Source organism: Trichoplusia ni, chromosome 6, assembly GCF_003590095.1.
Source record: "Trichoplusia ni isolate ovarian cell line Hi5 chromosome 6, tn1, whole genome shotgun sequence".
Classification (NCBI taxonomy): domain Eukaryota; kingdom Metazoa; phylum Arthropoda; class Insecta; order Lepidoptera; family Noctuidae; genus Trichoplusia; species Trichoplusia ni.
The window spans coordinates 9,876,464-9,902,793 of NC_039483.1; the positions used below are offsets into that span (position 1 = coordinate 9,876,464).

The following is a 26,330-nucleotide window of genomic DNA, read 5'->3' on the forward strand; positions in this document are numbered from 1 at the left end:
AGGCTGACGTCATCTACTTTCACCCCTTCCAAGCGATGTTCGGCAAGCCGTTACAGTTGGGAAGATGGCGTCCGTTCAGCCGACTCATCCCATGACTCACAAATACAATATGCGGCCGATACTAGGGTCACATAAAATTCCTCTCGTACATCCTTATTCCCTTATTGCTTCTGACATGTTACGTTATAGACAACTCATAATGTTGTCTTTATTTTTATTGATGTGTTGCGTCCGATCGTTTTTTGTTTGTGACGTGTCACCAAACGTGCTAGGGAAACGTGACAGTAGATTCCGATCTCAAATTATTATTGAACAGGAATCGGTAGTACAAGCTTGAATATTTAATAAATCATATTGGCTTAATGCCGCTGAAGGTAAGCGCCTTTCAGATATAAGCATTTAGATGCAAAATTAAACACAAAAGATTATATAATAATTACTTTATTTAATAATAAATGTGTAATAAATAGAGTGGAATAAATTATATTTGCCTAAAGTGGAATGATCAATGATTTCGAGATAAAATCGGTATGCTGCGGGGGAGCGCCTTAGCCTTCATAACTTCACGGCTAATTGGTAATAAACTCTGATTACTGTAAATATACTTCTATGCTCTGATTTATGAGGTAATTACTGCTACTAAAGCAGGAATTTATAATGAGCTCGGGACGACATCGCTCCCCCGCAGAAAAACCGCTGAAGGATTTCAAAAAGGTTTTATATAAAATTACTTCGTTTACAGAAAACTATTTTATATAAATTTTAATACAAGTTGTCTAAGTCGAAAAGAATTTCGTAAACACTACTTAATTTGTTTTAAAATTTGTATCGAGAAGACAAAATTGTATTGTGTAATCTACCAATCACAAACTAGTAACGATCATTATTCTTTTAGAAAAAATACTGGATATTTAGGTAATTCAGAATATCTAATATAGGTAGGTATATTTAAATATCACTTTGTGACGAAAAAAACTGGTAAATGTTTACTCATTTATAAAATGACAACTATTTTGTAAAGGGTTACAAACGAAGGCATGATAAGTCGCTTTAAAATGATCTAAGTATATGTGTCACCGAAAATCGTTCAAAAATCACTATTAGGTACGTTTCTGATTGCTGTGTAGGTATTCTGGATGTGAATTAAACAATGTATTTGTGCTCTATATCAACAAAACCACGTCACTAGAATTGATTTAAATACATAAAGTGCATTACGAGTGTATAGTATAATAAATGCGCAAAAGCGTTCATAAAAATCTCTCACGACACCGAAATGACATAAAAAAATCACAACTAACACGTTTTGAGCTTAACACGACACCAAAACATTTGGACAAACGAAACGAACTACAAATTATGAACTAGTTCATAAATCACAAGTATATGGAAACACCAACTTACATGAACCTGACAGTACGCTGCACGTTTTACTTATGGTTCGTACAAACTTACCGAATACACTCAAACTTTGGATCTCAACCATTTAAAAGTAAGTTACGCTTATACATGTAACGTTTCAATGTATCCAGCCAGTCATTATGTGAACCACAAAAATTTATCATCGAATTTATGAACATTACTTAAATCTTTTTGTTCGAAAAGGTTTTATTGTAAGCTAAATCTGAAAATAGACGAAGATAAAGAAAGACGTATCACTCGTCACGCCAACATGAACTTTCACTGATATTTATTAAATAGATATGGTCTATCACGGCAGAGGTACTTGGCAGCAATGCAATAAATTCGATGAGAAAATTTACATTTGACACCTCCTTGCAGCATTGTCATTCGTTCATCTCTATGTTTTCGAATGCAGATTTAAAATTCGATTCCTTCAACGTTCAAGCTTTCAGCAAAGCGTCTTCATGTGTGAACACTCTTTCGCTTTCCTCATGCACAGATTATATATATGCTATAATTTCGTTAAAATCGTGTAAGACTAAACTTTTGTGATCACTTTCGAAGGCATTGTTGTTTATTTAGAGGACATCGAAGTATGACAGCATGTTATTTACAAGTGACACTTACAGCCGAATATATCAATTGAATTATCCTATCAAAAATACCTAAATATAAAAGTATAGGCACAAGAAATTTCATAATTAAGGTGTGCAAACACTATATTTTGCGCTATCATATGTGCATTAGAATGTTGTTTACAATAAAGTAATTTATTATTTAAACTTTACGATATAATTCGTTTAATAATGCATTATCAGAGCTGGAGATAGTTTAGTATTGTAGAGTTAGTGTATACTTATGTTGTATACTAAGTCCTTCATATTTAACATCATTAAATTATTTAAGAAACGACTAACAATAGTGAACGGCGTCAATATTTAAGTATAGTTTACGTTTCGGCAGTTCACATACAATGGGAAGAATATAAATATTTAACATTACAATAACATTTTATAATGCACTATTAAACTTTAAACTTCTAAAATATGATAATTTATAATAATTATTTTAGTTTTTACAAAATAATACTGTCACCAATATAGTATCTTTAGTTAACGGAAACGTGCACGAATAGAGTTCATCAGTTTGTCTCTCACTCACAAATACAACACGAAGCTAGCTTTGTCTAGACATCCAGGCGACAGAGTATACATATAAATACATCTATATAGCTCGCATTAGGAAAATACTCGGGTTGGAGAACACTCTCAGCACTTCATGCGTCCCTGGTAACTTATAATAACGCATCGACTGGAATACATAATTAAAATTTGTCATTTTCTTTAATCTGTGCCTATCGCTGAAACTTCAGAGCTATTAATTATTGTTTGTTAATATTATACATTTTTTTCGTTATTTGTTTGTTATATTATTTTTGTCAACATACTTAGATGTTAATATCATATCTTCCTGAATAGTATATTTTTGTCTTCTTTTGAATAAATAAGTTTCTTGCAAAAGTGAGTTCGCCGTAGATATGTGTGATAACAAAACCAACACGTTTTTGTAAACACGGAATGTGAATTTATTTTCTATTCGAAGACATCATTATACAAATGAGCACTTCGTACACAATTTTGTACAAAGCCCTAAAGTCCGTAGTGATTCTTCAAAGAACGACAACAATACAGCTCTTAGTTAAAACGGCAGAACTTGTCCCACTTCCCCACTACACCCAGTATTTTCCCCATGGACCTTATTCTTAACTATAAAAAATTACCGAAAATTTGTGCTATTACAAATACACAATAATGATAATCGTGAAATATTAATTATTAAGGCAATGTTTTATAGACAGCACTTACAGATAGAGACAGATATTAGATACCCGCTAGTAGGTACGAAATAATTTACCGAACTGATGTTCTTTGTCAAGTTAATTACACATTTTCCATGAGTAAAGTATGTGTTATAGTTGATATATTTCAGTTACGATGTTCAATTACAATTAAGAAATTTTTCACAAAGAACATCAATTTCATCTAATAAAAAGGGAAGATTAAAAGGGATAAGTACTAGGATAGAAGAAATGGAAAGGGGTGAAAACTTATAACTCAAAGTTTGAGCATTGTGAAGCTAAGCTCGTGTGTATAAGCTTAATATTAATATCAATGTTTCATAATGTAGTGTACATATTTATATAATTTGACATCTCGATTAACAACGAAAATATATCACAGCCCCAAAAAATTAAACTTATTTTATAATTAAAATAAATTATTTACATAACGAAACGGTGGGACGAAATTACTATCGAAATGAAATATAACTTTATCTTAAAATCGACCTTGGAATTTTAGGACTGGAGTAGATGCAAGCATGTCATCTGTACGCAATATTCCAAAGAGGACGAATATGTAGTCTGAAGGAACATTATTCGGTCGGTTTTAAGTAAATAGTTGCAACGAACTCAAAGATTGGATATTTCTATGTTAAATAAGCTCAACGACTTACAATATTGCCATAAAACATTTGGCACAGATCTGTTGAAATGAAACAGTTTGCACGTTTGGTGCCTTATGAGTTCATGACATGTAAATTATATTCTCTACATAAATAATTCTACCGTAATATATCAGTTACTCTTTGGATACGCGAGACATATTTCTCTAATCAATGTCACTTACAATATTTATGTACATTCGATTCTTCCTAGGCCTTACAATTTACATTACATTCGTTTCTCGTTTATCAAAACAACATTCTAGTACGTAAAGTTTAAGGATCGAATTGCTGATAAAAAGCGTCTATATTAATAAGTTATCAGATACATCATGATTTTTGTAACTAAAATATTAAATAATCATTTTATAAGTTATATTCTTTCGGCTACATCATACATCTCTCGTGTATCCAAAGCAACAACTGAACAGAGTACTAAGACAAACAAACATACAATATTATATAAAATCTTCAGGTATAAGAACAGTATTTAACAATCAGTCTCAAGCCAATACATGCGGAATTTCAATCGTAATTTAATTAAATATACACAATGACCCGTTTACAACTGCAGATCACTGTTTCAACTCGAATAGAGTGTTCCGTGTTTTGTTTTCGCTACTCGCTTTCATGGATATTTATATTCCTGTAGTGGGTATTTTCTGGTTTAGAAACTTTTATTTATTCTGTTCTTCTTTCACAGAAAAACTAAAATGAAAATGTTTTTAATAAAGTCAAGAATTGTTTTCGTTTTTGTTTTTAGAATGAAACATGTTCAAAGAACGGGTTACGCGTTACGCGATCCTAACCCTTGATCTCGCTAGTGCCCCGCTCAGTTTTACGACTGCAGTTATAAACGAGCTTACAATACAACTTACTGCTAAAATCTACCAAAGAGTTGGTCCGTCGGTTAAAATATAAAATAGATAAGCATTCCCCCGAATACAAATGAAATATCCATTGAAACGACGAAGCATCGAAGCTCTATAACGAAATAGCGGGATAGTTACATTGAAACCGTGTTAACACAAGTAGCAGGAATATAGAAATACGATCTCAATCACAATAGAAATAGAGTTCACTTCACTTTGTCGTAATCCATGTACGAGGCGAAGGAACCAATTTTCGACAATCCTCTGATTCCGAGCATATTTTAGATTAAATAATGGAAGTGGCGAAAATGGCCGCGAACTGAAACGTTTCCCGAACCGCTGGAATTTCCAACCAAGTTACATTAATGGACTATTCTTTACTTTCACAGCGCTCGCCTAGTCCGTTTTGTAGTTACAATGAGACTTTACAGTGTATTTAGTTTTAGAAACGTTAAAATTGTTAAAGTTTTTCAACAAAACTGTGTTGGGACACCACACAGTAGCGCCAGTTTGGGGCATTTATAGCTATAGAAGCAAAGTATGTCACATTAGGCGAAAAGGCTCGGAGCCAGCGGATTGTCGAATTAGGTGGCTCACATGCGCGACATGATCATGTAGCGGCCGTCGGAGAGCAGCTCGCGCGTGTCGGAGGGCGAGCCGGGGCTGAGGCTGGGCGCCACGGACGGCGACGAGTACGTGTCCTTGTTGAACTTGCCGAGCCGCACGCCACCCTCTGACGTCACCGAGATCTCCTCCTCCACTATCTGCTCGAGCGGCAGCTCCCGCATGGCGTCCCCGTTGAGCGCCAGCGCGTTCACAAACCCGTGCGCGCGGTCCGGCGGTGGCTCCGTGTACGTCTCGGTCACGGACTCGGGCAGGACCTCGGTGGCTCGCGCACGACGGGCGTTCTTTGTCCGCATTCCGCCTGTCTCCGCGTCCCTCTCCAGTCTATGTCCCGAGCGAGACCTCGTCAGCTGCCTTTGTACGTAGTCTTCGAGGGCGTCCTCTTCACTCTTTGTCAAATATTTGTGCAGAATGATAAGGAAGACGCCGATACCCAGGGCAAACAGACCCGAACAAACCAACTCATTGAACCAGCTTACAGAGCCGACGCTGCTCCAGGAGGTGACGTTGTCCGGAAGCCAGCCCGAGCCTATCAGGAAGAGGCCGAGCACGAGGAACACCACTCCGAGGTGGAGCATCCCGACCGAGGAGACGACCTCATTTTCGGTCGCGCGAGACTTTCTGTAGCGGCGCCGTTCCAAGCTGCCGGTGGAGCAGTGCGGGGAGGTGACGCCGGACTCTGAGGACTGTACGGAGTAGCGGCGCTCGCGGGCTCGCTGCTGCTCGGCGCGGCGCTTCCGCTCGCGGCGGATGGCGAGCGCCGAGTGCAGGCCCACCGCGTGCATCCTGCAAGCACGGGCACGGGTGAGTGGCGCTGCTCATACCGCGGCGGCGGGCCGCGAGTGCGGGCGCGGGCGGACTCGACCCGTACCCGTGCCTGCCGGGACCACTTCACGAGACCTACACAACACCAGCGCACTGGCCGCCCCACGAGACAAACTTAATTCAATAAACAAATGGATTGCAACAAGATCTAGCTGGCGGCTGCCGACAGGGAATACAATAGTTTTAGTACACTGTGTAAATATTATCTAAATAAAGTTCGATCTAATTCTAGTCATAGTCAATGTTATCACTAAGTCGGTACAACAATAAAGAAGTTTATTGATTTAGAATGTCAAAATCATCTTATAAAATTAGCATTAAGTTAAAATGTATATAAAATGCTGTCATATCGTAAAACAGAAATCAAAGTAGTGTCGAAGTGACAAGAGGACATGGCTAATGCTTTCAAAATGGCCGATAAAATATGGAACGAGTCGTGTTTTTGCCTGAGGCAGTATAAAGTCCGTAGTATAACAATTTGCGAGGTCCGGGGCAAATGATAGGCTCTGTTAAATTATTCAGTGTGGACGACGTCAATTTTCGCAGGACTTCACGAGTAGGGAAAAGTTTCCAACTGTGACTGTAAATACATTGCCAGAGAAAACATTATGCGCAGTCCAACGCTCTTTAATAATGTAGGTGGAGGATGGTACTCAGCGGGGGAATTAGAAAATTAGATACAGTTTGACAGACAATGTTGTTTTCGTAAGCCTGGTATCCATTTCTATGACGAGGATTTATGTTTTATTTGTAATTTTCTTCAAACATCATCTTAATGTTATACAGCCTCTAGAGTCGATTCATTACTACGACACTCAAAATTAAAAAAAACCTCTAAAAATCTTTACAAATGACGTCACCACTGAAGGTTGTTTTCAGTATTCCAGCTATAACACATAGAAATGTTCTCGTGAATGCCAAGTTTGAATGGAACCTCTCAAATGAAAGCCTGAATGCGTCTGAATTTCATAAAGCCGGTCGCAAAATGTTTAAACCAACAATGTCATGTGGGCTGAATATGCGATGTTTCAGCATAACTACGTCATTACATTACACGGGCCGCTTATTTGAATAATTAGCCTAATTTGTGTAAGTTTACAGCTGTAATAATTGATAAACGCCATTTAATATTTCATTAGTAGTAGAGTTTGGGTACAAACTACCACGATACCTGCTATATTTAAGATTAACATTTAAGTCACTTTTATAGATTAAATATAATTATTACTATTTATTTTATTTGTTTATTCCTGTGACTTGGTAGATTTTATTTTATTCCGAGGATGTACAGCTCCTTCAGCACGTAGTAACAGATTTCTACCGACAGATACTACGATTCGTGCACAACAAAAGCACAAGACATTAAACTAACACCAAACTACAGCTATGAACTACTAAAACACAATAAATATTTTCTTGCCAAACCACGCCTGTACCACGAGGTCTAAATCCATATGAATATTACCTAGCTGTTGTTAAAGCGAAACAGCACAGTACATACTTAGTGGCGTTTCGCTTCCACACCAGCATCAGTCCTTAAAGAGCTCGTGGTAGAGGCACTGACTGTGACGCTAAGTGATTCAAATCGCGGCCATATTTATCAGCGCCGGGTCTAACTCGCTGCACTGAATCTTGGACCTCCGCCAACTGGGACCGGGTATCATTTACACTTTCTTTTTTCTTTCTAGTACGTTTTGGTCTCGTAGGAAAAAGGTTTGTCCGCTTAAAAATAATGACTTTTGCGACTCTGTGACAATTAAGCCTAAACTATCCTATAGTATTTTAAATAATAGTAAAATTTTAAGATTAAAACATCTGCAGTCAAGAAATGTTTAAATAAATAAATAAATAAATAAATGCGGACAACATCACATACATTGTTCTGAACCCAAAGTAAGTTGCTAAAGCACTTGTGTTATGTAATTCAGATACAACGAAGGTACCACAAACACCCAGACCCGAGACAATGTAGAAATGTGAATTTTTACATTGACCCGACCGGGGATCGAACCCGGGACCTCAGAGCTAGCGACACCTTGAAACCGGTGCGTATGCCACTCGACCACGGAGGTCGTCGTATGTATTTAAGTAGAGCCAGAAAAAATGCGAAATATAAAACTCTGCCTTATCTCATCAGTATAAAAGCAATTTACTCGTAACTATGATGCATTCAAAAGCTAAGATGAACTATCAAATAGAGTATATGAGAATAGTTACTAAGACTTCATGAACATAACAGTTGAATAGCAGCAGTATCTTGAGCTGATCTGAATAAGGAAGATATTCACCATAGAGAGGCAATTAGAAACTTGCGTAATCCTTATACAGGGTGAGCCGACAATGGCAGTGCTCCGCTTTGCTATTCAAAGCCCGCCTCGGGAGTAATTGGAAGCTGTATTATCAATGCCGATGCAATAACCAGATATCCTGTATTTGATGTTCAATGCTTGAACATTTAGTTTCGGGTTTGGTTCCGGTATGGGGAGTTCAGGTTGGTTTCGGAAAGACTCAATTTTATGCAGCGAAAATATCAACAAAAGTTTTAGAGATTTTTTAGGAGATGTTTCGCTATTTTCTAATCATACCATTTACTATATAACGTTTACTTGAGCATAAATTTTCGAACAATATTTAAATACTTAGATTGTTTATCCTATTCCATTAAACACAACAATGGTGGCCATACTCTCCGGCCCGCCAGTGTAACCTTAAAAAAGAAACTATTATCTTCTTGTTTTCAATTTTAAATGACACCAAAAGCCTAATAGAATTCTGGAATAAAATAAAGTTATTCTCAACAGTTTCTACCCGACATCGACACCTCGCTAACAAGACATTCACTTTTACCCCAATATGTGACCAACAAATTTTATTGGCATTTAAGAGTCTGGCAGATTGCCAGCCTGACAGCCTGCCTGTTGACTGTTGCCACACTATTGAAGACCAACCACCTTACAGCCGCTATAACTGCATGCTCGAGAGACGTAGAGTGCACTTTGACTGATCCTGAATTTAGAACTTTGAAAAGTTGTCCTATATAAACATGCTTCATATATGAAGGGTGTTCATTAGTAACGATTCAATGGCTTTATTTTGTTCAGAAAAAAATTACTTGAAGGGCGAAGAAAACTTTAAGTTCTGAATGCGACTAAAGGCTTAAGTGAATAACTTAAACGATTGCCTCGAAACCTAACCAGTTTTATATTGTTTTGATCAAAAGCTTGAACAAGTTATAAAAAAGAATAACTTCTTTTTTTCTGGAATCTATTTCCCTATTCATTTAAAAAAGACGCTACGTATAGATGTGGCGGAATTCATAAACATCCCTCGAGTATTCCGATAAGCAAACAATACTACACGGCGTAACTACCTGAAGGCCTTGTGTCCTTACCATGAACTCATAACGTCGGACCCTATTCGTTGTAGAAGTGAGAGGACGCTATGCAAGGTGTAGCGCCCCATCTCGTTCCTACAATAGCAAACGTCCTATTTTAAAAGGCAACAGTATAGACTCAAAAGCGTAATTTACCTTTCTTCCTCCCTCTTGATAATAATATAACCAACATAGGGTTGCCTTTCTCTCTACCAACGCCTTATTCACAATTCAACATGGAAATTCAGTTCTTGTGTTCTGAAAACACAGTTCTAATGTCCCACTTGGCTTCAGTCCAGACTTTGTTGAACCCTACTTAGAGCTGAAATACATTGCCTGTTAAAGACATATTTATACGAAGAAAAGAGGGCTTTTTGTTTTGCTATAGAAGACTTTTTTTTTCAAATAAAATCGTTTTGGGGATATTTTGGCCACCATTTTCTGTAGCAGAATGCAAGAATGACTGCACGGATACTACCGCCAAGCATTTATTTAATATGAATGTTTTTGAAACCGGCGCGAGATGAGAATGAAATTCTCAAGTGCGAGAGTTGTTTCTACAGAAAAAAGCGCATTGAAAACTCAGCCGTATTTACGCAAAACTTTAAAAAGATTGCTATACCCTGTATTTTTGTAGGTAGGTATAAAAATATCGTCTTCGTTTAAAAAGGTAAAAGAGCTTTCCAGTTAGTAATTAAGTGGAGGCTATTTTGTCCCTCATTATCCTTTGATAGGCCATCGTTTTATCAACACTTATCAAACTTATAAAGATATTTTCAGGAGGGTTCGTCAGTAATTAACCGTATTATATGAAGCAGAATTTTGAAGAATCTATATCTAAAGTATTAACGAGATAAAAACATCGTAAAACATCGTCTTCTAATTTCCCCTTTTTATTTCAAGTTAATTGCTTTTAGATAACAGTAACTTAAAAATATTTTAGTAATTTGTGTTTTATAGGTCAACCGGACTCTGATAGCTATTTGTTTACCGAAGAGTTTTAAACAGAGATTTTAATTAGAGTTTGTTTTTTCTAAGATTGGAACAAAACAATATTTGGTGATTGGTTACATTTTGAATTTCATCTTTGTAATTCCAAAGTTAACCATTCTGAATTATAAACTGCTCTCTATCTAGACTTCCCTAGTCTTCAACATATGGGAATAGCTGTATGTTTCATCCATTTTTCATTATAATTGAAGGTTGAGTGTATAAAATAAAACAGTAAATATATGAGCCATGTTCGTACTACGCTGAAGATTGACGATGTGTTTAATACAAACACTCGGAGATTCTCAACAAACTGAGCGAAAATAACTGAATATCTAGACAGTATGACGTCTACTACTTGTTTTAGGAAGAATAAAGCTTGCATGGATTTGCATTCTGAGGAATAAGGTAAGAAGAACATTTCTCCGCAGCTGGTTTTATCATTCACTATTTCTTATTTAGTGTTGGCCATAAGGTTTGTCTTAATGACAGTTGCTTTTAGTATTTAGTTGTGAATTTGTGATTCTAATGAGAAATGGATATTTTTGTCATTTAGCAAAGAAGAGAGGTTCCTGTCTCCTACTGGCTAAAACAAGAGTGGTTCACCGTTCCCGTGTACTATGGCCTCGAGAATTAATGCAAACCGCCGCAATTTCTTCACATTACCCTAAATGTTCTTCTATGTTTAAAATCAGATGATTAGATGATGATGATGTGACTTGTATCAAATATAATATTATTATCATTGTCGTGCTGATGGTGTTGTCAATAGGGAAGAAGAATTTCTCTACAAAAAAAGTTCTGTTTTATTATTTAGCTTCGACAAAATCTTATTATATAACTCGTGACAGTATGTAGGACAAGTAATATGGGCTGAACAAATATTTGTTCCAGGATCAATCTTAAGCCCAGACGGCTTCTCTAATTGGTTGCTGTATCAATAACATTGTTGTTTGTCCACGATAAATGATAATCATTATATTAGGCAGAAGAACAAACAAACACTATTGCGGATTTCTTATTTGCCTTTAATTCTGGTGTCCTAATAAAACAATGTGTCAGCTACTTTTTTCTTGTAAGGACGATATGTAGACTAAACATAAAAATGTACAAGTTACACGCACATTCCTGCAGATACGGCCTCTAAGAATTTCCTTAACAGTAGCGTCACATTTCCACAAGCAACTATTTCTCTGGTACACTTAGCTAATTAATGTCCCGTAGTGGAAAACAAACGTTTAGTAAAAAGCTTTAAACCATGCTAATTTATGATACCAGGCTAACAGGAGTAGTAGGAGTGTATTCAGGTGTTCGTGTCGTGTCAGGTGTCGCCGCCAGGTGGCGCTACTCCGGCTGCCAAACACTGGCGCGCTGCCAACTACGAGCTTATGAGTAAGTAGGGTTGAACGACAAAGAACATTCATCAAAATATTTTTTGAAGTATGAAGGCTATTTATGGTTAACTTATTTGTTGATTTCAACTATTATAATGTGAGCTTTATCATTTGTCAAAAAATATAATCAATTTGCAATAAGTTGTTGTTATTATAATGAAAAAATATACGAGATGTGTTTAAGATAATTTCTTTTCTCTTTTATGAAACGCTATTATATAATCTTTCCCTCACACGCCCAAATACGTGAATGAAAATGGCCGTTTCAGAGCGAGGGGCAGCGGCAAGTCATTTTCAGAAACATGCACCGTTATAATTAACACTGGCATTTTAATTAAACTGCACGAGCGCGTTACATTCTATTACTTTACCACCAAATTACTTATTTACGGATAAGGTTACTTAAAAGGTTAGAATTTTTGGTATACGTAAAAATACTTGTACATTATTATCATCTTGGATGAGACTGATCTAAACATTAGATTACTTTTTTTTCCTTGTAAACCATTTAAAATGCACATTTAACTGTTCTGAACCCATTGGTTTAATCAGGCGTGAATTAGTTAGGAAAAATAAATAAATGTATAACTAAAACGTGTTTATTATAAGTGGCAACCCTAACCGCGGGTGAACGGTCAAACATGAGTCATATCATAACCCAGTGCTGGCTGACTGATTCAAATATCGAGTGGCTTGTTTGTTTACACCAGATACATATTAATCAGATACATTTATGAGCTCAAACAATTTTAATATCCATGTTACTGGAACACTGCGCCCCTGGTACATCTCTAGACAGTTTTACTATTTACCAAGTGCTGTTTTCTCGTTGGTATTATGTAATGTTTGTTTTCGTATGCCAAAAAAGTTGAAAGGAAAGTTTTCAAGTGTATCTTCGTAAGAGTTCATTAAAAAATAAGTGTTTTTGTAAATGTATTTAGCTTATCTAGTTTTAGTGATTGCTTTTTTGTTTTGGTATTTCTAAAATTATTTTTAATGGGAATTCGATGGTTGGATATGTTCGGGAATAACTGGTCAGCAGCATCTCTAATTTAAAATGTTAAATAATAAGTAAGTTACTGAAATAATATCTAATTGAATTTATTGATTTGGTTGGTTTTGCTTTGATAGTCACAAAATGAGGTCAAATAATTAATGTATTTGTAAGTCTGAATATGACATGATGAATTTATAGAAAAACTGATTTGGTTTTAATTTAACAATCGACATTACATTTTTTGATGTTTGTAATTCTAAATATCTCTGTTCACCTATTCTGCATATTATAAGCGTTATATAAGAACGTAAATATCAACCTCCAATTTTGTATGAAATGAAAATAACCAAATTACAGACACTAGTATAAAATATTCACGTCTTGGGTAAAAATAATTAGCTTTTCCAATTAAGTAATCAAACAAGTGGCTTTCCCCATGAGTACGAGCCGAAGTTACAAGCAACCCACAAGGACACACATAATTACATCTCTGAAACAATTTAGGTACTTCTCTCACCCTGTGTGTTAGAATTGGAAGACTACCAGGCGCTCATAAAGGTACAGAGTAAATCAATAACAGAAAATTCATTTCTAAAACAATTCTTGTCTAATACTGACACAATCTACCATAAAACACCAGCTCAAAGATAGAACAGCATCCTGGTTACGTGGTAATGGACATCAATCTATTTATATGGGATGTTTCAATCAAACGGTGTGATACAATAAATGTTGCCGATACATTGCCGTGTTTACATGTGCCAATCGTGCGTCAATGTGTTTCCGGGTTTTGTTGTATTGTAAACATTCGAACTAGGTCGTTAGGGCTTTACTACATGTTTAGTAAAAGTCTATTAATTTATCTGAAATAGGCACATATCCCAGGATAAAGAAATTGTAAAACTTGAACTGTGTTTCTAGTATAACTAGCTGTTGCCCGCGACTTCGTCCACGTGGTTAGAATTTTCCCCATTTTCCATTGTATCTTCGCTCCTATTAGTCGCAGCGTGATGTTATATAGCCTATAGCCTTCCTCGATAAATGGTCTATTCAACACAAAAAGAATTTTTCAAATCGAACCAGTGGTTCCCGAGATTAGCGCGTTCAAACAAACAAACAAACAAACTCTTCAGCTTTATATATTAGTATAGATTAACAAGACCTCACTGCAAGGCCCTGTCAATGCATTCGTGGTAAATTTCCTTAGTCCATTCATATTTTAAATTGAATAAATCCTTACAAATTCAACTAGAGATGTCTGCGAAAAGTTCATATAAAATGGACGCAGAGGCATGGCTTCATTGCGAGTTAGTTCGCAGTTTCTCGCGACCATCAATTATGTACTTTTGTGACGTCATAATGCACTATAAGTGCTACTTGTACTAATGAAATATAATGTAGAACTAAAGGAAATTCACATCGACAGTGCGATACCTAGTGACCTTTCATTTTAAGACGACCTATTTATTGAATTTCGTAAACAACTTTGTTCCTTGAAACTCTTGTTTGCTTTAGTTTAAACGCACTTATAAATAAGTAAACTCTTGAAGTAGAGCTGCAATAAAGAGATCAATGACCAAGTGCTTTGTGAAAATTTAATGAAACAACAATATAACCGTCTCAGTGTCGACGCAAATACTTAAACGGCTTTGTATACCGCCACGAACGCTCAGCAAAAAGTTATTCAAACAGTATTAATCCTTCCTGAAAACATAGTACGCGCTCGCGGAGTACCAGGGCCGCAGTAGTACGAGAGTATGAACGCGAGGCGAGCGCATTTCCGCGGGGAGGAGTTTTAAAACCAATTGGAGCGTGAGTGAAATCTCTTGCGCGCTAGCTCCACGCAAACAGAAAACTTAATAATATCCAACATTTCACGTAGGTGTCGTAGACTTTTGTAAGCGTACTATAAAATAAATCGGCTTACTAGGTTAAGTACCTATTTATTGTTTTCAAGTGGTTACGTTTTACTTATAAATGAGAATCGCTTAGCTGCGGTTTATGTTTTCAAGCAGTATTTATATTAAGTTTTGTTCGGAGTCTAATGTGTCGATATTCCCGTACAGAAATTGTGAACACGAAGAACTGATTGTAAAATCTAGAGGAGTGTTGGCTATTGTTTTCCTTGGTATCATACGAGAATTTCGCCCCCAATCCACATTTTTACCAAAAGGAAATCGTAGTTTTAACTGGGCACTTTTTAACGATATCTACATTAATTTAAAGCTAGTGCAATTACTCTAAGTACACGTCAAATGTCTTCAGCTGTTCGTATACCTCACACATCTATATAAATATCGGCGTATCTGTGATCTCGCATTGCCAAGCAGTACGCATGCGCGACGTGTGCCCAGCCATTCCAGAGCTTTGCCAGATGAACCTAAACGCATCAGAGTAGATGAACTATTCACGGCGCTACGACCTATATTACTCAAGAAATATTTATTAATGCATACAATAATTTTGAGTTTATTCAGCAAAATGTCTGTATCAATGTAGGTATGCCACGTACAAGTCAGTTTTAATTAGAAGAATTGTTTAGAGTTGACTTCCCGTCTAATCTCTAATTGCGGCATTAAGAAAATCCAAGTTAAAATAAGGTCTTCCATAGCTTAAGTGTTATGACAAGCTCTCGCTCAGCATATCGTTTTAAAGTCGACGTCACCACAGTTCAACGACCTCATGAATTCATATTAGGCCGCGCTAATACCGTTTGTTTGGCTACAGCATCAATAACAAATGAACAGCACGCCAGTAAAACAACATATTGAGAGATCAACGCTGATTATATGATACTTTAATGGGGATATAAAATTGGCAGTTTATAATATTTATGTATGAACGGTCATGGGATATTGGCCTACATTTTTACATGAGTTCATCCATACATATACATGCGTATATCCCGGAGGGATAAGGCAGTAACCTAGACACCTAATATTTGCCTAAACAGAATCCTGAAGTGTTTTTCATTCTATTTAGAATGCGTAGTTCATAAGCGCTACTTATGTAATATGGATATTCTTGCCGGTTCTTCTCCATAGGACAATGACATTTTGCACTTAGAGTCACAATTATAACCATTTGAAAGTGCCTGAAAACTTTTGATTTTGAGTCTTGCCGTCGAAATCTAAACGTCCAAGTGACAAAATGCTATCCTATATTTATGATATAGAAAACATATGAGTATCTGTGTTTTTTAAGAATTTATATATTCCTACGATACAGCTAGAACAGCAATACAGCTACCATTCACCGATAGATAAAGAATATTGCAACCTTACAGGAGTAACAGGGCTGGAAGTGATCGTATCTTACGGCGGCTGCGAGCGACGGCCACTGATAACGGCTATCGAGCCTTCAGAAACACCCGCTCTTATCGTAAATATAATCATCGAGAGTCATGCTGAGGAATTATGGAGAGGACGAGATTGTCATGATTGCTTAAAGAGAGTATGGAACCCCTCGTGACAAAAGGATTTTTTTTTATGCGGGAGTTAAAAACATGGATGCAGAATGAGAGAAAGGATGCAACGCTTTGTAATCGTGATTTTTCATGTTCAATTTTACTAACAAATCCAAGTATGTGAAAAAGTTGAATCTGTATTGTTTTGTGTTTGTTGCTATAAGTTGGAATGTGAACTATATGTCAAATAAATTGTACAATTCGTATTCGTTGTATGGTTTATATTCCACAACGATGGCTTCGCAGGATTTACAGACTCGACTAGTTACGTCATCACTGCATTCAAATTATTCATATAGCTACGAACGTTTCTGATTCCCCCTGCGAAATGCAATCAACGGGCTACATACAACTACACCACACATACACAAGCCTAAACAATTCGTTTATAAATTCTAGTTGAGTGTGATACCGCCATTTTGTTCAGCAAAGTGAGCGCTCTCAACGGAAATATTTATTTTTCTAAAAGCTGCTAAGTCCCGGCGAATGCGGGGTTTTCAGTGTTCTCCGCAAATAATGTGAACCGTCCCGGGCGGGGTCAACAACCGATAGTCTGGCCGGGCCGAATGTCAACTGTTACTGTGTACTGTGTTACAAGATACATATTTGGTGGCGAGCTGTTTACACACTGAATAGTTATTTCAACGTAACGTAGTTACATGTTTGTGGAATAATTAAAAAGGTTATGCTACACCTTAAGCTCGGTACTATCCGGTGCTACTCAAATAAGATAGGTTCTTACTTATTTACAGAAATAAGTAATAAGCGTGAGGTCTATTATGTCTTTTAATAATAAAGAATCAAGTCATATTCTAGCTTCAGAACAAATTTCCAACTTATCTTGAAGTAAATGATCCCTTATTCACAAAATGTATACGTTGGTACGACTATAAAAACCCCAGCACTCAGTACACAACCCTTGTGCACATCATGTGTGGTTAGCAGGCACGCGAGCGAGCTATTCCAGGGTGTTTTCCTTGTGGGCAGACAGGCGTGACGCCGGCCGCGCGCCATGCTCCACCGAGCTCAGCTTAAACTGAAAGACTCGGAGTATCGCTCTGACAGCACACGATTAACCCTGCTGAACCGTCTCACATATTCGTAGCAGTAGTTTGAGTATTATTCAAAGTTATTTTTGTTTTAATGTTGCAGAATTATTTAAGTTGTGATTCTTGGACATTATTATTAACATGGGTTTCCAGCTCGTTACTCAACTTCCACAGTGACATGTACTTTTGCACGTCTAAAACTAGATAATAAGAAACATTAAAAAATACATGCAGTTAAAAGTCGTCTGTAGGTTTCTGCCACTCCTAACCTAGGCACTAATTGTCCGAATAGGTTGTGACTCCGGAACACAAAAACAAAAAAAAGTCTATCACTGAATAGTGAAAATTGGACACAAAAAGGCGGGTAAGAACAACGCCTCTAGTAAAGTAAAAAAATATGATCATAGGGTATTAAAGACAGTAAGCCAGTAATATCTATCGAGTAAATGTAAAAACTGTTATTATATTGCATACTGCATCGCTGTATGAAGTGAGTGCATGAATCCTCGAGGGTCATGATATAAAATGCTTTATGACATTATAGCGCACTTCAACTGACACGTGAGATAAGTGCCGGCGATAGCTGAACAAGGGTTTATATACACGAGTCAATAATATACTTATGATCCAGTTGGCAAAAATATGAGCGACAACTGACAAGATGCAAACTTTGAACTCCTCGATAGAACTGAGTCCCTGGTACCCACATTGTAAAGAGTGGGTTACATACAACATTTACATTAACAAAATCTTTTTGTACTATGCTATAAATATTGATAAAACGCCGCAGTTCCGCTATATATTATGCTAAGCGATAATAAAGGGGGCGAGTGGGACAGAGGGTTTATCGTCACACGCGAGATGAATACTAATATCATTCAATAGAGACTCGACTGTCTTAAAGTCATAAACGTAGGGAGCAATGTTCATAAGATTTCCTGTATCTAGATGAACTTTGTTGACTATGAACGCTTCAAATAGTAAAAAGGGTTTTGTTATAATTTTAAGGTCGGAAAGGACTATCTGTCTGTTTGACTGTCTGTTTCATCATAGTTCTAGAACGTTTTAACGGTTTCCATTTAGTTGTATTAAAAGATGAATTATGTGCGAGTGTTATTAGAAATGTCTGATAAAAATCGGTTAAGCCGATTAAAAGTTGGGATTGAAAATTGTGGAACATTTTATTTATTAAATGTCCATTTGTTTTTGCATAATAAAGTTTTATAAAGTTATGTAAAAACTTCAGCTAGCAGGTTTATAAGCTAGCTTGTAGCTTAGGTAATAAATATAGACTGAATAGTAAATATTAAGCTGTGAGTCGCTTGCCAAGCACTATCTTAGCCGGAGCTGGTTGTAATAACTCGACTGGTCGGAGATAAGCCCTGAATTAGTTGGCAGTTGCCTCAGACACAGGTGGCTTGTTCAGAACCTCTTACTACTTCATAACTGGGTTACCTTGTTGTACTTCTGTCTGAATTATGTTTAAACAGAATATTTTATTGCGTAACATAATGGATTCTTCTAAGGCTCGTGTAATAGAAGATCTTGTTTATGTCTGTGATATAAAATGCTCGAGATCTAGGGATTTAGTTTAAATAAACATTTTCTCAATAGACATTCTCCTCCTTTACTATGCGGGAAGAGGCCTGTGCCCAGCATTAGGACGTATAAGCTGGCATTAGTTTTTATTAATGGACCTCGATAAGTGCTACATTTTGATAAAGCTGATAGCAATAAATCAATTATTTCTTCTTCTTTCGTCCACTGTTGGACATAGACCTCCTCCAAATTGCGCCACAATACTCGTTCCTGATACGAATCATACAAATGTACCTTTGCATATACATTATTAATTCTAACTATCGATGTAGTTACTTATAAATAGTAAAATAGAACAGTATTCCTATTTAACGTTGTACAGACGTCTCAATTGCTGAATACCATTATCTTTCAATCGATCAAGTGCGATGGAAATCTGTTCTAATTGGTGTTAGAGGGATTAGTACAACGAACCCCATAGCAGACTGGTTCGTGTTTGTGTTACTCGGATAGAAAATAAATTATGTTTATGTCTAGATAATTGGTCAAAGCATGGAAGGAAATTATAGAATAATAAGAAAGAGTTAAATAAATAATATTGTCGACTACATCGGTAGGAAAACTTTAATTCTGACAGTAATTGCGTGTGATTCTAAGCGAATGTTGGTTTTAAAGTTGTACTGATTTGTAACTCATACCTAAACACTTAATTTCTAGATAGATTTTAAAATTGCTGTCTTTAATGACGGCCTCCTGTCATACTATTAGACATTTATTCGATTCAGCGATCGGCGGCGACGCTAACTTTTTAATTGAAGATTAATTATAGAAGACATACAAGATTTTAGTATTACGTAATTCATGTAACACGTATTCACATTGATGCTTAAATATAACTACAAAAGCAGGTACTAAGTCGTAGAAGATTAGCTGAGAAAGTCACGAGGTGTGGACGAAAAGAGGACGTAATATCTTCAGCAAAGAGGGTTGATCTCATAAAAAAAATATCTAAGAAAAAATGTTAGAAAAAAACATTCAGATATAGTTGTACTCACAATTCTGTTACACCATGCTTTAAGCGTCCTTTCCTTCTACAGGAACTACTATCAAAATTGTCAAAAAATAGTCTCCACTATAAAGTCGAAAATCTCTCAAACACGAACCAAAAGTTCACAATCTGCACTACAATTTGAATTCTGCACTAATAATTTTCCATTGCGAATTGTCAGTACACACATCCGCTCAAGACCAGCGCGATCAAAGGAATCCCATCTAAATTGGTTCACAATCGCGTCATACGGCAACATGAACTAAAACAATGTAGAAGAACTGCTTCCGCCGAGTTCCGCCCATCCGTGGCTACGTACCATGAACACTTGAGTAATATGAACTGGGTTGTTTCGAGTGTATTGGAATTTGTCAATATGTTCCAGGTCAATAGTATTTATAGCGCAGTTTATTTTATTGTATGTTTACTGAACTGGGATTATAGATATAACTGTGGTTGTGAAACAGTGGAATTTTGCTATCGTAATATGGTTTGGTGTGCTTAAACCGTAGTAAGTCTTTTTCTGATTGTATTGGTGGGTTTCTTAGATCTGACTAACATGAATATGGAAAAATTGTAGCCCGTAGTGATAACTGCATATTTGTCTACGACCAGCTGTTGAAGACAAGTGGCATTACTACAACAGTTTAAGTGCAGAGAAATCGTTAAAATGTATGAAAATGAAATGGCTAAAATGGTACCAAATAGTCGTATCATTTCTGCTGGTGAAATTACAATTATCACCAGCGACTTTAGGCAGGTGGTTCATATATTGAGAAACATTACAGTGGGTTCTATCATCAAACACTCATTATATTCAATACTCATATTCATTAATATGAACATTTCATAAAAACCCAGTGAACAATAAACGGCCGAAAAAACACGTAAACACTTCAATTCAAATTTTATGAACAAAACAAAGTTGTCCGTCCCACGGCTGGCAGAGTCGACCTTATTAACTTGGTAATATGAAATAACTTATTACTTTGTATCGAAAGTTCTGATCAAAGCAACAGGATCCTAACTGTCAAACATTCACTTAGACCTGTTTGGTAATGTATTGTGAAGTTATCGGATGAGGAAAACGCCATAAGACGTGCTGTGGGCGTTATCCCGCCATCAATCTCTCGCAAACTCCCGAGAACATTAAACACTCTATAAAAATATAATCACATCTTCCTGTTGTTTTATTATTGCGTTATATCAGGTGCTTACTGAGATCATTATCTATTTGTACTTAGTGTACAGATTTGGGCAAACAATTATTATACACCAAAGTTTTATTTCGTAGCAGCACTTTCACTCATTGATGTCAAAAACTATTCAACAAAGAAAAAAAAAGGAAAATTCCATCATGGAACGTTAAGTATGCAAAGAGTTGAAAACCGTACAAGTTAAAAGAAAATAAAAATCTGTTAGCAACTGTGGCGGAACACAAATTAGCAAAGTTGTTGAGAAGTCGGTCCGTGTTGCCGTCGCTGAGAAAACAAACTGTTTACCCGCGTGGAGACCGTAGCCGGCGTCTTAGCCTTACATTATAATATTCTAAGGTCTAAGCATTAACAAAGCTTAATTACTTTTTTAAGGAAAGAATGAAATTACCGCATGGACGCGTGTAAGAAAGTCGGTTTCGCCCTTCAAGTACAGAAAATATGTTTTTTTTGTATAGGAAAGGTATCAAGGCCTACATAATTTATAAGAACCTTTTCTTTTTGATAAATTATTTAATGATCGGACTCGCATCGCACATGCTCGCATAACTATAGGCTTACCTATCTATTATTAACAAGCATACATAATATATTCAAAGGTAACGCTTCAATAAAACAAGGTCAAGTGAAATGCCTGTGCCATAACTAACGCATTAAATTATAAGCCATATAGCTATGAAAATAAGGGAGGAAATAAATTTGAAAATTTATTGCTGGCGTTAACAAAAACGCGCCATAGTTACTTAAATGTGACCGTAATTAAAATTGTTGAACAGTTCATTACCTAAATAAAGTAAGCTAATAAAGGGGGTTATGTTTTGACAATTTAACTAACGGTTAGCCTTCGAGCGTTGTGGCTGAAAATATTATGAATAAAGCAATACCTTTTTATTAGCGAAATGATTTAGATTCTTAAATCGTAAACATTCACTCGTTAGCTACAAATTGAATTCACCTTTAAATGTATTTTCGAATGATCTATATTACAAACAAAGCCCTACTTTATTCGCCAAAACAAGGAACAAAAACATGCTTTTCATTCAAAGATTTTGCACAAAAACAGTCGGACATTATTGCACCGTTGCCGATAAAACGAATCACGTCAATGTGATGTATGTTTTGTGTTCTAAAACTGGCATTAACGTACTGACCTGCGCCTGATGAAACAAAAAACAATAGTTTATATCAAATTCAATTTATCTTTCGCTTTGCTGTCACCGTGTAGCCGCTTGATGCGTTCGATGCTAATGGAATGTAAATGTTCAGAAATAGCGACTGCGACGCCCCCGATACTGTTTACGTGACACAACCGCTAACTGTTGATGCTGCCCTGGTAGTTTACAATAGAACTGCATTAGATTAATTAGGGTAAATTGAAACTGTTTTGCTATCATTTATTGATTTATAGGCTCAAAATTTTACATTAGCTATCCAAATGATTGACTGACTGCATGGATAGCCGATTGGTGTTGAACAACACGCCAAATTCACTGAGCATGGATTGTCGCGAGTTCCACCCCGCGTAGGACAAACATTTTTGTCATCCACGAATGTGTATTTTGAATCTTGTGTGTGTGAAACCCCCGAAACATAAGTGCAGAAGGCTTTAAAAAAGAACGGAGTATGTCTTAAGAACTTTCTAACACGTTATTGAAATAATACAGCCCACTCATAATAAGCAACAATGTATTCACGTCAAGTTACATGGCACTTGCCCTAGTAATGTATACTCAATTTAACTGTTACCCAAAGGTTAACTGAATTGATACGCCTTTCTAATTACCCAGTATGTAAGGGAATCGATACATTGTTTCAATGACGCAAGATAAGGTGTTTGTTGAGGGGCGCGGCTTGTCAATATTTTGTCTGTCGTGTATCGATATCCCCAGACGTTTTGGTGTTTGCACGGTTACATTGCGACGGTGTTCTGGGTAAGGGAATTTTCCATTGTGTTGTACTAGGGCGTAAGGCGCTGAGAAAAGTTAGAGCTAAAGTTCAGTGCCGAGTCGAAGGATTGTGTGAAACACAAATCTCTAGTTAAAATCAAGCCAAATATTGTAATGCGACAAATAAAGTAAATACTCGTATAAAATCGCTGACATTTATTGTTGCAGCACTGTTATCTACATATAAATCATACTTTATTATACATTGGTGCAATAATAACTCACAACGTTATAAAACATTAATAACAATGATATACAAAATAATCGTGTTGATAAGACGGCGGAGTCGGGTCGCCGCCTCGCCGGACGTCCGAACCGGAACGATACGATGCGGACCGCAGCGGAACGGAAGTGAAAAATCACGGCAGCACGATTACGCTTTCCGGATAACGCGTAACGGGTTATTACCGGTGCTGTAACAGGTTTTATACGCGATAACGTATTGTGTGCCGATGTTGTGACACGAGTTTATAATCTGTAACGCATCTTGTGCAAGAGCTGATGTTTCCTATGTAAATGGTCCACGACTCCAATTACTTATATTTTTTTCTACGAGTACCTAGAACATTTAATGTTAGTTTGAGATTATTTAGAACAATTGAGGTTATTTTAAGCGTATATTTTATCTGGAACCAAAGGTTTAACCTTAATACCTTTTAGCTATAAACTATTTAGAGTGAACGTTCTTATTTATTATTAATAGCAATTTTATAATATTCCGAATCTATTAACGGTGAATATTTGGTATTAAAATATTCCACGAATGCTTACGAATGACTATAAAATCTAGCCAAGCCCACTTCCGCTGCATTGACATAAGATTTCAACAGTAGCGCGACCAATATATTGTGCATCTGAGCCAAAGTACACACCAAACGAATAACTACTCAGTTCACGTTTATAATAAAAATAAACTTTATATTTACTGCATCAATCTGTGACCAGTATTACCAACCGTGTATCTCAAAAAGAAATCGACCTTCGACCGGTACATTTTCGGGATCCATTTTCCAAATCAATTCCACAACATACAAAAGTTTACCTCACTTCATTCACGAATTTTAAAAACAAATCACAATTTTTATAAAACAAAACTTTAAATTTTCTGTACCGCACTACGTTGTACACATTCCTTACGGCACTACACTTTATGTGCGACACATATCTCTGACCCGGAAACGTCGCTCCTCCTCGCTACGTACAAATCACACGCTTGCTACGAATGCTACGACCGGCAGTGTTACATCCATGCGTAAATATTTACGATTGTTTAATTGTCCTTTTATCCGCGCTCGTGATTTTCCACTGAGAGCCATTAAAGAGATTCTACAAAGGTGCTTTACGAGCAGTGGAGAGCTTCCGAGCCGCGTGATACGTCTCGAAACACGAGGGATACTGAGGACATAAAAACAATCGCATTTTCTTAGCATTAAATGCTCTTCTTGATCAAGTGTCTTAACACAACTGAGTTTGTACTTAGCTAAATTCTTCTCTTTCTCCTAAATAACTAACCTCATTACAACACAAAATGAATAATGATATCTAAATAAAAATTTAATCAACTCTGTTCATAATACTATACACAAATTAACGTGTAGTTAACATTTTTAATTAAATAAATTTTCGAGCGAAGTATTACGTAAATTGCTTTAAAAAACTATTTGAACCGCGTTAATTAACGTTTGGAACGAGCCGTGAAACATACCCTGCTGGCATAACTAGCTAAATATCGCAATATTTATGTTGTACATGACAATCTGTTTTTCTTGGAACTTTTAGAAGAATTAAAACCTTCCCATTTGAAATCTATACTAATATATAGAGTTTGTGTGTTTGTTTGTTTTGTGTTGAATAGACCATTCATCGAGGAACGCTTTAGGCTATAAACCATCACGCTGCGACTTATAGGAGCGAAGATACAATGGAAAATGTGAAAAAAATCAGGGCAGGTATAAATCATAACTTATCTCTTCTACCCACGGGGACGAAGTCGCGGGCAACAGCTAGTCTACGATAACACTGATACAAGTTTGCACTTTTATTATCTTGGACTGTTTTTTTTTGCTTCTTACCGACACATAAAAACTTTCTTCATGTTGTTTTAGACAAAACCGCGTGTTCTATCGATTCGTTGTGTAATAAAGTACAGATCGGTTGTGGTGATTTAACTCGTTACACGTCAACAAACTGGAAATAGCTTGTTAAAGTCAAACATACGGTTGCGTAAACCTTTACGGAATGCGTCATACATGCAAACTTAGGACCGGTCGCACTAACACACCCTTACTGGCAGAAATAACTGTACTAAAATGGGTCTTTAGGTCTAGACATAAAGCATAAGTACCTACCATGAATTTCTAAATAGGAGTTTGATATTGAATGGACATGACCTACAGTCGTCTTTTTTAAATTTACGACAAGATGAAAAGTTGAATGAAACAAAAATCGTAATATTAAAATCTCCGCGCTAGAAATTAAAAATCGATGAAACGTAGCGAAGATATCGTTGGCATCTATAGGTATACTAATATATAAAGCTGAAGAGTTTGTTTGTTTGTTTGTTTGAACGCGCTAATCTCAGGAACTACTGGTTCAAATTGAAAAAATATTTTTGTGTTGAATAGACCATTCATCGAGGAAGGTTTTAGGCTATATATCATCACGCTGCGACCAATAGAAGCGAAGAAAAAGTCATAACTTATATCTTCTAACCACGCAGACGAACTAGCTAGTGTTTTATAAAGTAAACTTTCAAACAATACTAATAAAACAAAATTTCCCAAAAAACTGAAAATGTATTAAAGTCAATTTACAAAACACAAATTATTTACCAATATCAACGAAATAACAAAAAGTTCTCAAATTTATTATTCTACAAACTCAATTCCAGAAGCAATACGATATTAATACCGACAGCGTAAATATGCTAAACACATTTCCTGAAACTCTTTGAACTATAGCGAAGCAATCAAAACAAATTCGTTATGTAAACGAGCCTGCACAAAATAAAACCCAGATATTTTATGGCTGTTATCGATTTCTCTAGATATCTGATTATGCTATACTAGGTGTTGCGCGCGATTTTGT

General features: G+C 36.4%; 2 protein-coding genes across 4 annotated transcripts in view; both read right to left on the reverse strand.

The window, feature by feature from the left end:
* The window catches only part of LOC113494840, a 57,444-nt gene that overhangs the window by 12,499 nt on the left and 18,615 nt on the right, over positions 1–26,330 (reverse strand). The gene's annotated exons all lie outside the window — the stretch shown is intronic.
* Positions 3,388–20,356, reverse strand: LOC113494839. Its single transcript, XM_026873337.1, has 2 exons — positions 20,091–20,356; positions 3,388–6,188 (listed from the first exon to the last, which is right to left on the reverse strand). Exon 2 carries the CDS (start codon positions 6,185–6,187, stop codon positions 5,372–5,374), a length of 816 nt encoding a protein of 271 aa, XP_026729138.1. The 5' UTR covers position 6,188; positions 20,091–20,356; the 3' UTR covers positions 3,388–5,371.